We start from the raw sequence: 13,166 nt of genomic DNA on the forward strand, positions 1-13,166 counted from the left end.
GACCAGAAAAGCAGAGGAAGAGAATCGGCTTGGCTCGAATCCACGATTTATAGTTTCAAACGTAAGATTGGTAGCTCATGCGTAAATTAATTCTGAATGATTTTCTCATATCGTCGAGCGTTACTTTGATGTTCCGAAAAGAGACATTTTAATAAATGCAGATGGAATTTAGCTATTTATGGCAACGATAATATATTATAAGTGGACCGAAAGTGGCCTGCATGCATCGTGATTCATTTATGAATATGTAGAGGCGTATGATAGCGATCAAACACCGGAAAACTGCACGCAGAGCGCGAACATGAATATGCTAAGCGCAATGCGGTATCAGGGGATGCACAGTGATTCTTTTTTTCTCGCCAAGCCCCGATTTTCGCGCGCAGATTACAGCGTGGATTCCACGTGCAGAATGATTTCGCAGTTTTATCTGTCCTTTCGTCTCCGGTTGGCCGCACGACGCGAAAAAGCGCTGTTATTCTACTCCAACTTAAGCTCTTCGACATTATGAAATAAAGAGAGCAAATTTACGAAAATGAAATCGGGGGAAGTCTTTACTTTTTTCAGTCGCAATCCCGAATTACTCTCAAAAATTTAACTCCTCTCGCGCTGGCAATCTCGAGCTGCTCGAGCGTTCCCCTCGGGAAGGAAGGAAGGAAATTAAGTTTGAGATACTTCGAGATTTTTTTATCTCGCTCATGTGCATATACCCTAGGTAACTATTTTTAATAATTTTGTTTGCTACACCCTTTAGGCAGATATAGTTAAGCAGCTTTAACATGGCTTGCATAATTGATCTGATTCTTCCGCATTAAACATTCAATATTTTACTATAGTTGGATAAATACGAACTACATTTCCAGCAGAGATCTAAATCATGCAACAATCTCCAGAGAATTATTCAACAGCAAATATACAAATGCATCTACCATTTTCTGTTTTATCATTTATTCATTCGCTACCATGCAACACGTAATTTCTTCTTGCACGTTCTAGCCGTAACGAACACGAGTCCGGTTCGGAATGTAGAGGCAAGACACGAAGGAGCGAAAGGGCACCGATGTATTATCAATTTCCTCACGCGCGGAACGAAGGCGGTGAAAGCGCTGAAGTTACAGAGCAGCGGTGTACTAAAGCATTAACTTCATCGCTTACAATCTATATTTTCTTCTTTGACGGGCGTACCGGCTACAGGAAACACGAGAAGGTTTATTAGTATTTCAGACAGGTATTCCTGTTCTATCCACCTAGCAACTCGATTTAGCGGAGCAGCCGGCATTCGCCGAGCAATGAAATTACACGTAACGATATTGAGTGTTACGGCATCGGGCGCGGGACAAGATAGATAACATTCGATAAAAGGGTACAATGATCCCGAAATTTGAACTCGTCACTTAGTGACTCGTTGTCACTTAGAGTACGATGTACCTGCCAGGGAGATCGTGCTCGAAAGTTCTAAAAAGCGGGGGGGACTTTAAACGTTCAAGTTCCTTCTTGATCGATTCGTGAAATAAAACCTTCTTCGCCTTCTCCCTTGCTCGGTAACTTCGTTGTGTCAAGCAACCGGGCATAAATCGTGATCTCCGATACACGCTCGTATTTTATTTTTATCGAAGTACGAAAGAAGAAGAACGCTTCGAGATGGAAAGGACGAACCGATCGATCGCAGAGATAACTTCGGCAAAAATTGGAAGTGGTTCGAGCAAAGACGAATTCGTTTCGACTGAGTATCAGAAACGGGCACAGCGAAGGGTTTTCGATGCATAATTCCCGGACCGCGCCCACGTCGACGGAACCCTTCGGCCTTCGTCGAAAAGCATCCAGCAAACCGCGACGTCAACGTTCTCTTCGTTACGGCTGCTCGTCACGCAGACCGTTCCTCGGATATAGAAACCGAGAATTACGAGCGCGGGGAAAGTTCGGGCTTTATCTCGGGCTTTTATTACATCGGCTGTCAGGCGTCGGGCGCGGGCGAGAGAACGCGTGCCACGGAACACGTGCGATTTAACTCGCGACGACAATAATTGCGCACTGCACTTTACGAGCGCTCGTCACGCCCGTATCATTGATTCCCTGAACCATACTTTGGCTTGTTTCTTTCTGCACCCTTTGCTGCACGACGTGACGCATAATCCTTGTAATCCCCGCGGGTGGCCTCTAATAATTTTCTCCGCGAATCGCGTTCGAACGGTCGCGCTTTAATCGGCCGACAAACCGACCGTCGTGGTAGTTGACAAAAATCGCGGCTTGCCCCCGTGCATAGGTACCATGTCCCGTGATTATTCACTATTTTCGCATCGGTGTTTCGCGAGATATCGTCGCGGAAAACACACGATAGCCAGGCGGGACGATAATTACACGCGCGTGTAAACGACTTGTCGTCACGCGAATCGTACATTAATCCACCGCGCTCCGCTCGAGAGGAGAGAAATTCGCGCGCGCGCGGATAAATAATAGGAATGTACATTTTATTATAATTGCGATATAATCGCATGTTGCCTCGGGTGCCGCTTTGACCCATTTGCGTTGCAGTCGCAATACTTAATGTTGATAACGGTAAATAGCCTGCCTAATGAGAAGTACACGACGGTCGCGTAATGCTCGAGTGCAAAATTGTTTTTTCGACATCGAGTGTTTGTTTAATCTTCGCCGAAGTCAAATCAAGGAACTTCAGCATTTTAGCCGGATACAGAATGACGAAAGGAACGTACTTCTCATGCGCGACGGGATTTGCGGATATCTTCGTCGTCAGTGACGGAGCAGGCTGAATCCTGGTGCTCGAATTCCGACGTTTCTTAACCCTCGTACGTGATTTCGATACTTTATCCCCGGCCGATAGACGGCAATCGTCGTGTCTTCGCCGCCGTGATTTATTACACCGCGGCTTTAGGCAGAAGCGAGCAATTTACATTCCCCGCTACATGTACGTTCGGTTTCATGCTCGGCTCGACGGTATATCCAAACGTCGAGACGTCTCCCTCGGCTGCTACGCTCCACATCGAAATTACCAGGGATTACGTACGGACGAATTGCCCGACGCACGTGGTACACACACGGCAACGATAAAATAGTGTACTCATGGCACGCTATCAGGAGTCCGTAGTGTTATCGCCAAAGAAAATGGCGTCTTAATTAGAAAATATCTAATCTGATGGATTTTCCAGTTCTGATTAACAGAGATTGTTTAATATTACAAGATAATTGTAGAAATAAACTGAATAAAAAAATATTTATTAATATTGATTATTATCGGATATCATTTTTCTCCTCTCTTTGCCTGAAAATCTACCAAAAATAAATTTCATGTTGTATTTTTTTTCCATTTGAAAAATTTAGGAAGGCAAAATTTCTGCCTTGGATAAAGTACTATAATGACGGGGGAGTACTTGTTAAAAATACTCGCGAGTGCTTTATCTCTCATCATATCTCGGGCACGCTCGTCTTGATTATCCTCGAGATCAGCGTCTAAAATTTCGCGTAAGAACGAGCGAGTGGTGTCTAATGGACCCCCACCGACTGCCATCATGCTCAAAGGACGCTGGGATCCTTCAAAGGATCGCCCGTGCCGAGTTTCATTTGCATTCAAGATTACGATGGATCGCAGCACAGCGTGCCTTTCTGCTGTAGCACGACGCGAGCCTATCTTTTCCGTCGTACGGTAATTGGGTCAGCGGGGTTAGATGCACAGAAAAACGGACGGATGACGATGGACGAGACGCGAATATCCGATACAGAGGAGACGGCAAGGACTGGGCTGACAAGAAGGCCGACTTCTCGTCGAAACGAAGTGGCCTGAAATTAGTTTACCTTTGGAAACCAATTTCTTTCTCTTTCGTTGCCCTCCGCCCGCCTGCCACTTCCTGTCTGACATAAGAGCGATTTTTCTCCTGCGCGCGCGGGAAGAAGGGAAGAGGGATTCTCCCGGGTAACGAGAGACGAAATTGCCAAAGGGAGGAAAAATAATAAATGAAAGGCACGAGTCTCGTGAGCGCGCTAGATCAATGCCTGATAATACGGTAAGTAATACAGCTATTCTCCACTTCCGTCGCATTACATTGCATTTATGCAACCAGCTGTGTGTCACGTGCAACATGCCCACATACTGATAGTCCACCGGCCTAATTACATTCCGTACCGCAGTATGATACCGCGACTCTGTGAAAACGTAGAAACACGCGCGATCGAATCTATTCCAGTGCGATAACGAGCAGAAAAACGCCAAGGCACGCGACGTGAGAGTCGCGGACCTTTTAATGAGCTCGCGAGGGAGTAGCGGATGGTTTTCACGAGAAAACATTAGCGACATCATTAACTTCTTAATGACAAGCTCGTTGTTACAACAATAAATTCTTCCGGCTTGGCAGCTATCACGATACAAGCCTTATTTAAAAATCGATACTTGGAATATTATACTCGCGTTTAGTCTACATTGAGGAAAATGCCAGTGTGATGAATTGAAGATAGAGACTTTGAAAACTGATAAGTTTGGAGATTTTCTCTGTGCGTTGCTCATCATGTTCGCCACTTTTCGCCATTACTCTATTCCATCTCGGATGTACATTCACGCCCATCGGTGTATACACGAGAACACCAGATTATCACGATGTAAAGTTAAAGCGGATTTGCGCGCGTCCGCCTTCGTAAGTTGAGGAATGTATCAAGCGTTTCTGATTTGCTCGGAAAGAAAGGAGGATTGAAGAAAGAAGGATGAGAACAAGAACAAGAAGAAGAAGCAGAGGACGGAAACTAGTAGAAGTTGGTGGCGCGGAGAAATTTATGACTGTCATACTTCACGGCGCGTCAAGCTGTGTTCCTTACGGCTTGACTGCTATAATCTAGGCACTTAGCATCTCGGAACCCGAATGTGATATTTTCCAGCACGAGGAGGAACGCACGAGAAACGTTTCCGCTCGTTTACAGAGGATGACGTACATTCTGCAAGATTGCAGTCGCCGATTTCGCGAAACTTTGTTCGCGAAAGGACATCGAATATGCTAACAGATTCAAAGCGACAAATTCCTAAGCAGATACCTTCCTTTGACGATTCCGTTGGTTATCGCAAACTGCGCGGGCATCCATCTCCATCCACATCTAGCCGGCAGAATCAATAATCAAAGAGGAGAGCCGAGCCGGTCAGAAGACAAGATGGAAGATCAGGAGAGCAAGGTGAACGTCGAGCAGCAAGCAGCGATGACGAGCGAGCATTTCGAGTTGCTCCTTTCCTTGGCGGCGTAATATTAAACGTATAACATATACACGGCCAAGCCATTATACAGCCATTACGACGTCACACCGTTGTACCAAGGTATACCGGCGTGTGCGATTTCAGGCTCGGTCCTGGGCTAAAGTAGCGTGCGGCACGCTCCCGCGCCGTACTCCCGCTATCGCTGCTTGACTGACAACCCTAACCGACGCAGGACCCCTTTCGCACAAGCCAGCCTGAGTCCGCCTAACTACCCCTCCGCCTGCCCTCCCGCTGCCCGGTACACTCTGCCCTCTTCACCCGCACCTTTGTTAACGGGACGACCGCGGAAGTATTGCGTTACCGCGTGTACGTTCTTTCTCTCCTCCCGTGCCCGCCACGTCGCGATGCCTGCATACTGAATCGCGAAATTCCGTCCGGCCGAGATAAGCCGCATACCGGGTAACGCGCGAAGGGCCAGGGTGCAGGGAGCAATAGCGAAGGAATAGAGTTCTTCCAGCGTGGGGCAGGAAACACGTGAGGAAGGTCTCTACATTTTGTCGGAGCGCAGATTAGAACTACGTGGGAAGGATAAACCTTGCTCGGATGCTAATGCGACCGGTTGAGAAATATTTTCCGAGCAAACAATCTTACAGTCTGGCTAATCTTGTTCGCGGTAAATTGACGGAGAATTATTCATCTCGATAGAGCGGCTAGAAAAAGAAAGCCGCGCTCGGTCTTAATAACGTTGGAAGAAGAATTGCATCGAATCGACGCGGTAGTATTCAATTATCTTTTACTTCTTGATTAAATATTGAACGAAAGGAGAGTTAATAAATTTTCCTCACTTTGTTCTTAACGTTTCGAAAGACGTGAGAAGTACAGAAAAAAATCCTTCTGCGAAATTGACTTCTGATCGTGTGGCAGGAACGCGGGATTGTGTGCGTATCGCCCTGCAGGTGCTGCTTCATCGTCGGGGAAAATTCGACGCTGATGAGATTGCGTTCGCCACGTCTCGCGAAAATCAGATTTGTCGGTAGTACATCCCTTACGAGGGGCGAAATGCCCCTGACCCATTTCGTGGCGTAAATTTCGTTCGAATCGCCCGGAGGTCTTCACGGTGTAAATTCCTTAACGGCCGAGTCAGAAACTTTAGCTCCCCTTGTAGCTCGCCCCGAGGCCGGACATTTAGATGGTTTTAGCGATATCGAACCATAAATACGTATCAAGCATTAAACGTCGCGTCCTGCGATATATTTCAGTGTTGTATCGTGAAAAACATTACAAGAATACATCCATAAAAAAACATAATACCGTATCTTGAAAAATATCGTACTGTTTATTCAATCTTGAAAAAGTCACGTTATTGCAGTCCATTAAAATAAGTAAAAACCGGATTAGTCACGTTGCCTAGTAAGAGTAAGCACTAGTAAGAGAACGAGGAGTACGTATAATAATATTGCAAACATTAGATGTAAATTAATTAATTAATCCATGCATTTGCGTGCGGCGTGCTCCTTCCCTGCCTGCGCGACAGATTACGACCAGTTTACACGCGAGATCGATTCGCCTCGCGTCGGCATCGTCGATCGTCGGAATCGCCCCGGGGTGCGACTGCCGAGACGACGGTTACTACAGTTTTAACGAAGGGCTGGCACAACCGCTCCCCACGGGGGATGACGATTACTTAAATAAACCGCGTTCGGCGAATAATATTCGGTTAAAGAGCGCGCAGTCGCGACGCGCGAGCCTTTTGATGATATTCGTTGTCGAAGTTAAATCCCCTCGGGTCTTCGCTTCTCGTCTCTTGCGAGCGAGGGCCACGCCACGACAGACTGCGGAGCACCGCAGTGTGCCTTGTCGGAAATCGGAGTCGAGATGCACTCCGGTTTCAACAATTAGTTTCCGTCATTCACGTCTCGCTCTCTCCCGCCGCCGCAGCTACCCTCTCAGACAGCGCACGTGAAAGCGCTTTGCGTTCCGCCAAACAGATCCTATTTAACAATGGCTAATATCTCTACGTGGTGTTATGGGAGAAAGAGTATTGCTGAAGCTGAAGCCTGGAATTATGCGTGCTGATGCGATAAATCAGATTACGGCAGACGAAAGCGGCCATCGCAAATTGTTGTGAAATCCCGAACTGCCGCAAAGCCGGATACCTTAGATGTCTGCGAAATAATTAATAACAAATTAAACTATCCGTTCCAGTTACAACGGATGCGAATAGTGCGCTTTGTTATTAATTATTTCATACTTTGTCGTTGCTAAATGAAGGAAATAAAATGTGTGATAATTTATCAGCAATCTTGACTATGTTTGCGTTAATATCTCTCCCTTGCTTACATGTATTCAATCATATTTAATCTTGAGTAAGTTTACGCCGCATTACGCGTACAGGATGTGCTTTAAAGTTGCTACCAAATCCTCGCAGATTACCCAACTTTTGCGCTAAACTCGTGCCGGCATTGTCTCGTTCTCGGTGCTTCAGTAATTGTTATTACAGATCATTACGGAACTTTTGACGTCGTTGCTATTCGGGTGCGTGCATGCGTACACACGTGTATGTGTGTGTGTGCTCGTGTGCGATTCTGTACCGGATAGCAATTTCGCTTTACGGACGCCGGATCAAACCGTAAACTTGGCATATGGCTCGACTGGGACTAGCGCGGCGTATGCTACGTATCCCTTATGCAGAACGTGTAATAGCCAGCAGCGAATGAGACTGTGGCGGTTCTTAGTCCGTATCTTGTCGACGCGTTACGCACTGACGCTCGTCCGAGCGAAATATCATTAATGCCGTGCGAAAACACTGCTTTGTGCAAAAACATTGTTTTTCACAAACCAATGTTTTCCTCACGCTCTAAATGCAATTACCGATCCGTGTTATCGTGCATTTCGACCTAACGAGTTATACGTCGCGTTACAGAATTGCGCGGATAAATACTCGCACGCGTTTCGGCCGAATTTCATCTCGGCTTTCCATTCCGCGCGTTTTCGCGCGCGTCACTTTCAGTTCGCAAAATGATTTGCAACGACGTCGCGTTACATCGGACTTGTTTATCGTTGACGCAGATCGATCATCGCTCGATCCCGCACCGCGCGTGCAAGCCGATGAGCCGACGATCGAGGACCAGACGGGAATTTATGTGCAACTTTGCGCGACGTATCGCTCATTTATAAGCGCCGGACACGTCGCGCCATGATCGTAAATTGGCGGATAATACCAGCGGTAGACGAGTGCCGTCATAAAACACCTGCACGCTGTAACTTAACATGTGTACGCGACACATAAGCGCCTTCGCCGGTCTTCGAGCGTTAAAGAATTAACGTGCCACCTCCGTCCCAGGTGCCTCTTCCGATGACGACACTCGAACGCGATATACACGGGAGACGTTCTTTAATGGCTCATCAAACGTTACGCCGTTACTTCCGCCACGGTTAATGAAACCATTTCACAGTAATCAAATTTGCGGTTCGCGTATCGCAAACTCTGCTTGCAATGAAAACATTATTAAGTTAACTAATACAGGAGCGAACAATTTTGCAGTCACACTAGTCGAGACTCTCACCAACAATAAGAGCCAACGTTCAATTCGTGTAGAGGCACTTGAACGATGAGCAGTTCAGTAAATTACTCGACGGATACAGTCCTTAGTAGACCTCGAGGAGATCGCTATGATCACCGGCGCGTTGATCATAGTTTATCGCCGAGCTTTCGTCCGAATCAGTTACGTGTTTCAGGCCGGACCACGGGCTAATTAATTCCAACGTACCGGCGCGTAAACCTGGATTCATAGCCCGTAGAGAGGACGCATAAATTCGGGCAGAGCAACGGTAAACTCCCCGTTCCGTTTCGCGAACTGTACGTACTTGGCCGAACTTTGATGGTTACGAGAGTCAGGCCTGGCTTACCGTAAGCCATCACTTCCGAAATGTAATTTTCGCGGCACTTTATCGCGGCACGTAAAAGTCCGAACCCATGCACGGGATAAAGGCTAGTCCCACACGAGGGGACACAATTCTCCCTTCGATTTGACGAGCGAGGGAAGAACGATATGTCGAGGAGGCATGTCATCGGTGCTACTCAACGAAATCAGAATCGCGAACGCGAAATCAACTAATGATCATTGTGGCGATGGCGGTCGGTTTGAAAGCTCGCATATCGTGTCGCGCATCAATTCGCAATGGGTCCCATGTAAAATTCAACTTAACGGCCAGTCTCAATTTCGTGTGGAATACGCGCGTGTGCGTATGATACGTTCTCTCCGAGTGTTACGCTCGACGATTGATTACGCGCGGCGAAAACTCGCGCTCGTGTTCGCGGGAAATCGATAGCGCTCATTCCTACGGGCGGAAACACTATCGGCGACGGTGCCATGAAAAATTCAGTCGCACCACTTTTCCGCGCGATTAGACTCCGACGGTGTGCAAGGAAATGGCGTTAAACTTGAAAATATGAGAAGCGAGTAGTGGCGAGAGCTTTGATATAAAAAAAAATGAAAACCAGAAAAAAGATGCTTTAATTCTTATTTTCGCATTGATAAAATGATAGACGTTAATTTTCTGTTTTCGAGCGAACTTTACTTTCCTTATAAGCTAATAATACTACAGATTATTGCATGTAATAATCGTAACGTATCAGAGCGATACGGCTCCGCAAAGTGTCCCTCTCGAGCCGGCCTCGAGGACGCGGGGACCGATCATCCTCCAAGTCCATTCGGGCGGAACCGATATCCACCCTCGAAATCAGCCACGTAACGAAATACCGGGTGACTACGGGTGAGCAGCACGTAGGGACGAAGCTTGCAGCTCGCAAACAGCCGAATTTCGTGAAACGGAAGGGACACGGAGGGCGTAAATTCACCTTCGAGACTGGGACACCCTTGACGGAAGGGTGGGCGAAGGGTGCTGAAGGGGTCCGCGATCGATGCATGCAGAGTTTCAGCAATAAGATCGGCGCGGGGAGCCGTTTTATTTCCGGTCGTGGCGATTGTACCGATTCGGTCCTCTCGCAAAACTATCACGCGGTCGGAGGGATGCGCAAGAGGCGACAAGGGTGCCGCTGTGGGGTGAGAGAGCGGGGTTGATGTCAGACAACCGCGGGAGACGGAGACAAAAAAGACGCACGTCTGGTTTTGTACCTGTGCGCGGTCGCAGCGGCGGGGGCGTTGCCGCATGCGAAAGATAGGACGTGCACCGCAATCTGAACGAAATCTCCAAACGCAATTTCCTGGACAGACAGACAGACAGACAGACAGACAGTCAGACAGACAGACAAACGGACAGACAGACAGGCGAGCGGACGACTAGCGGTGCGAGCAGATTCGCGAGCAGATTCGACCGACGACATCGATCGTAGCGGTGCACCGAGAGGACCGGATGTGGTTTTAATAATGCATCGCGATGACTTCACGCGCGCGGAGAAACGCGCCGCGGCGCGTCTTATCGCACCGGGACGCTCGAGTTCGCTTAAATCACGCGCGGGCGTATCTCCATTCGTGAAATGTGGCGCAAATCGTAGATAAGAATAATTGAGTCTAGAGAACCGACTCGATACCAGTTACATCGTTCTTTCCTCTCCGCGTGTTTCCGATCCACTTTCGATCCGCTTTACTATTCTCCTGCAGACAGCAGTCTCTTGCAAGTAGACTCTTTTTAGACTTGCAGGAATAATGTAATATTGTCAAGCAGTAGCGATTTTGTCACTTGCTGACACAACTCAACGGTTAATTGAAATGCTGAGAATAAGTATCGGCAATAATAAATAAAAGAAATAAAAATTAAGAGTCGAAATTTCGCAAGCGAAGAAGAATTCGCAATGTTACAGTTCATACAATATTTACAAATAAGTCACGAATGCAAGCGCGCATCGATCGCCGTTGTGCAATTTGCAAAATGCTGAATTGACAGAAATGGCAAAATGTTAAAAGCCATGGTTAAGTGGGGTCGCGGGTCCATTCGGCGTACGATTATTAAAAAAGCAGCAGCTACACTTGTTTACCAGAATGCTCAACTGCCCGTTCGACGTACGCGAGCGATATTCGATTTCACGAGTGGCCGGCAAATATCTTCTCGCGTATTTGGATACACGCGTCTCTCCGCTATCACGTTACCCGTTGTGTCCATTGCGGCTCGAATATCGTAATTAAATGTCATGTGCCTGGCTTTTTAAGCTGCACGATTGCTCGATGTTTGCCCACATTTACGTTCATCGAGGAGCGAGTCTTTCGGAAAGTTGCAACTAAATTATTCATAGCGCAGAAATTTACATATTGCAGCCATCATGCAAGAAAAACGCGGACCGCAATGTTTCAATTAAAGTCCATTTACGTACAACTGACACAGTCTCGCATGGATAACAATGAGATATCATCGTAGCCAGATTATCTCGCCGTTATTTTCATACTGTTTATGTAAAATAATGTTACGTTAATCACGACATTTACATAAAATAATTGGCAAGAACGTCACTGTGGATCGCGGTGGTTATAATTGTCGTATCAAACACGATTTTGTTACCTAACGTTCCGTCGTGACGTATATTCCATAAGTATCGTGGTTGAGTTCAATGACCGTTCGGTTAACGTGGATCATAGTAAATTTAGACCTGACGTTCATTTGCTAGTAGAAACCGTCTGTCAGACAATTTTGATGAGCGCATTATTCGGTGCGAGAGAAGAGCTGATTCATTATGCAGTATTAACCTATTGAAACGGATTCACCGGGCGCTTAAGTGACGGGAAAGCTTTATCTTTAGTCGACAAATGTAATCTACTGCGCCTGTCCAATTGGCAGATTCCAAAACTAATTTAATTTCACAATGATTAATGTAGTTCTCATTAAATGCTGTAATGCTCGCGCGATCACGGTTGAAGAGTTATATTTACGCTCGCGCCGCTAAACGAATGATGAATAATACAATTAATTCCGTTAAAACGCGCCATCAGTAACGTTCATATTTTATGAAATATTCCATTTAATCTTAGAAAAATGCAATTTTTACATTTCACATTTTCGCAGGAAAGTCACTCTCAAATTAGCATTTAATTCTCATCTTCCACAATTAATCTCGACAGAAAAGAAATTTAATAGCAATTTTCTTCTGTTTCTTCAGGTGAAAGTCATGCTGAGAGTGTCGCCCGGAGACGGAGGCAGTTTCTTCAACGCGGATAAGCGGAAGAAGCAGGTCACCCTGGTGGATCCGGCATCCGGTCAATCCTCATCGGCGGAGGATCGTCGGCCGACCGTGGCGGCGCCCAAGATGTTCGCGTTTGACGCGATATTCACCGAGGAAGACTCCCAGGTAGATTACATGCAAATCGCAAAAACACGTGCGGATATGGTGGCAAGTGTAACTGAGACACTTCGCCGCGGGATTAAGTCAACGGAGAAGCGAGCGGGATTTAATTTCTGCCATTCAGAGTGCCCCGTTAACGTTTTAAATTTCAAATGGCACTCGAGCGCGACGAGCAGGGCTCGAACAAAGCGGCATTTATAACGAGCGCGTTTGAGGCCGCTCGATACTCGAGAAAGGGATCGTGCACGCGAAAGAGAGACTAGGAGAGAGACGTCGAGTCAATGACGCGTCTTCGTCGCGGCCAGCTGCTCCGGAGAGTAGTGAGTAGCAACAGCCCTCGATGAGAGGGCGGTTGCTGCCCCGTCCTCGAAGACACTCTCCTTCGCTCGCTCGGTTTGTTCTCGCTTCGGAAAATCCTCTCCTTCCCCGCGGCTTGATTCTTCGAGGACCTCTGGTCCCGGCTCGGCGGAATTCTACGAGGGGAGAACGCCGGGTCTGAGAGAGGGCTTGAGGAAGTTCGCGGTAGATAAAAGAGGAGGAGAGGGCTGCGAGAGAGCGAGAAACGGCGGCGAGAGCAGGAGAGAGTCCTGGGACGTGTACGTGCCCCGCCGAGGACTTACGTCCGTGGTGGAAACGTAAGAGACGTCCCTGCCGGGCGCATAACTAAACTAATTTCCCGACCTCTAAACT

At 47.3% G+C, this 13,166-nt stretch overlaps 1 protein-coding gene across 2 annotated transcripts in view; it reads left to right on the plus strand.

The window, feature by feature from the left end:
• The window catches only part of LOC105287618 (kinesin-like protein CG14535), a 218,458-nt gene that overhangs the window by 171,277 nt on the left and 34,015 nt on the right, over nucleotides 1–13,166 (plus strand). For both annotated transcript variants that reach the window (XM_026969485.1, XM_026969486.1), the window contains exon 3: nucleotides 12,294–12,482. In XM_026969485.1, the coding sequence (XP_026825286.1) occupies nucleotides 12,294–12,482 (189 nt within the window). The remainder of the gene's footprint in view (nucleotides 1–12,293; nucleotides 12,483–13,166) is intronic.

This window comes from Ooceraea biroi, chromosome 5 (assembly GCF_003672135.1).
Source record: "Ooceraea biroi isolate clonal line C1 chromosome 5, Obir_v5.4, whole genome shotgun sequence".
Lineage (NCBI taxonomy): Eukaryota > Metazoa > Arthropoda > Insecta > Hymenoptera > Formicidae > Ooceraea > Ooceraea biroi.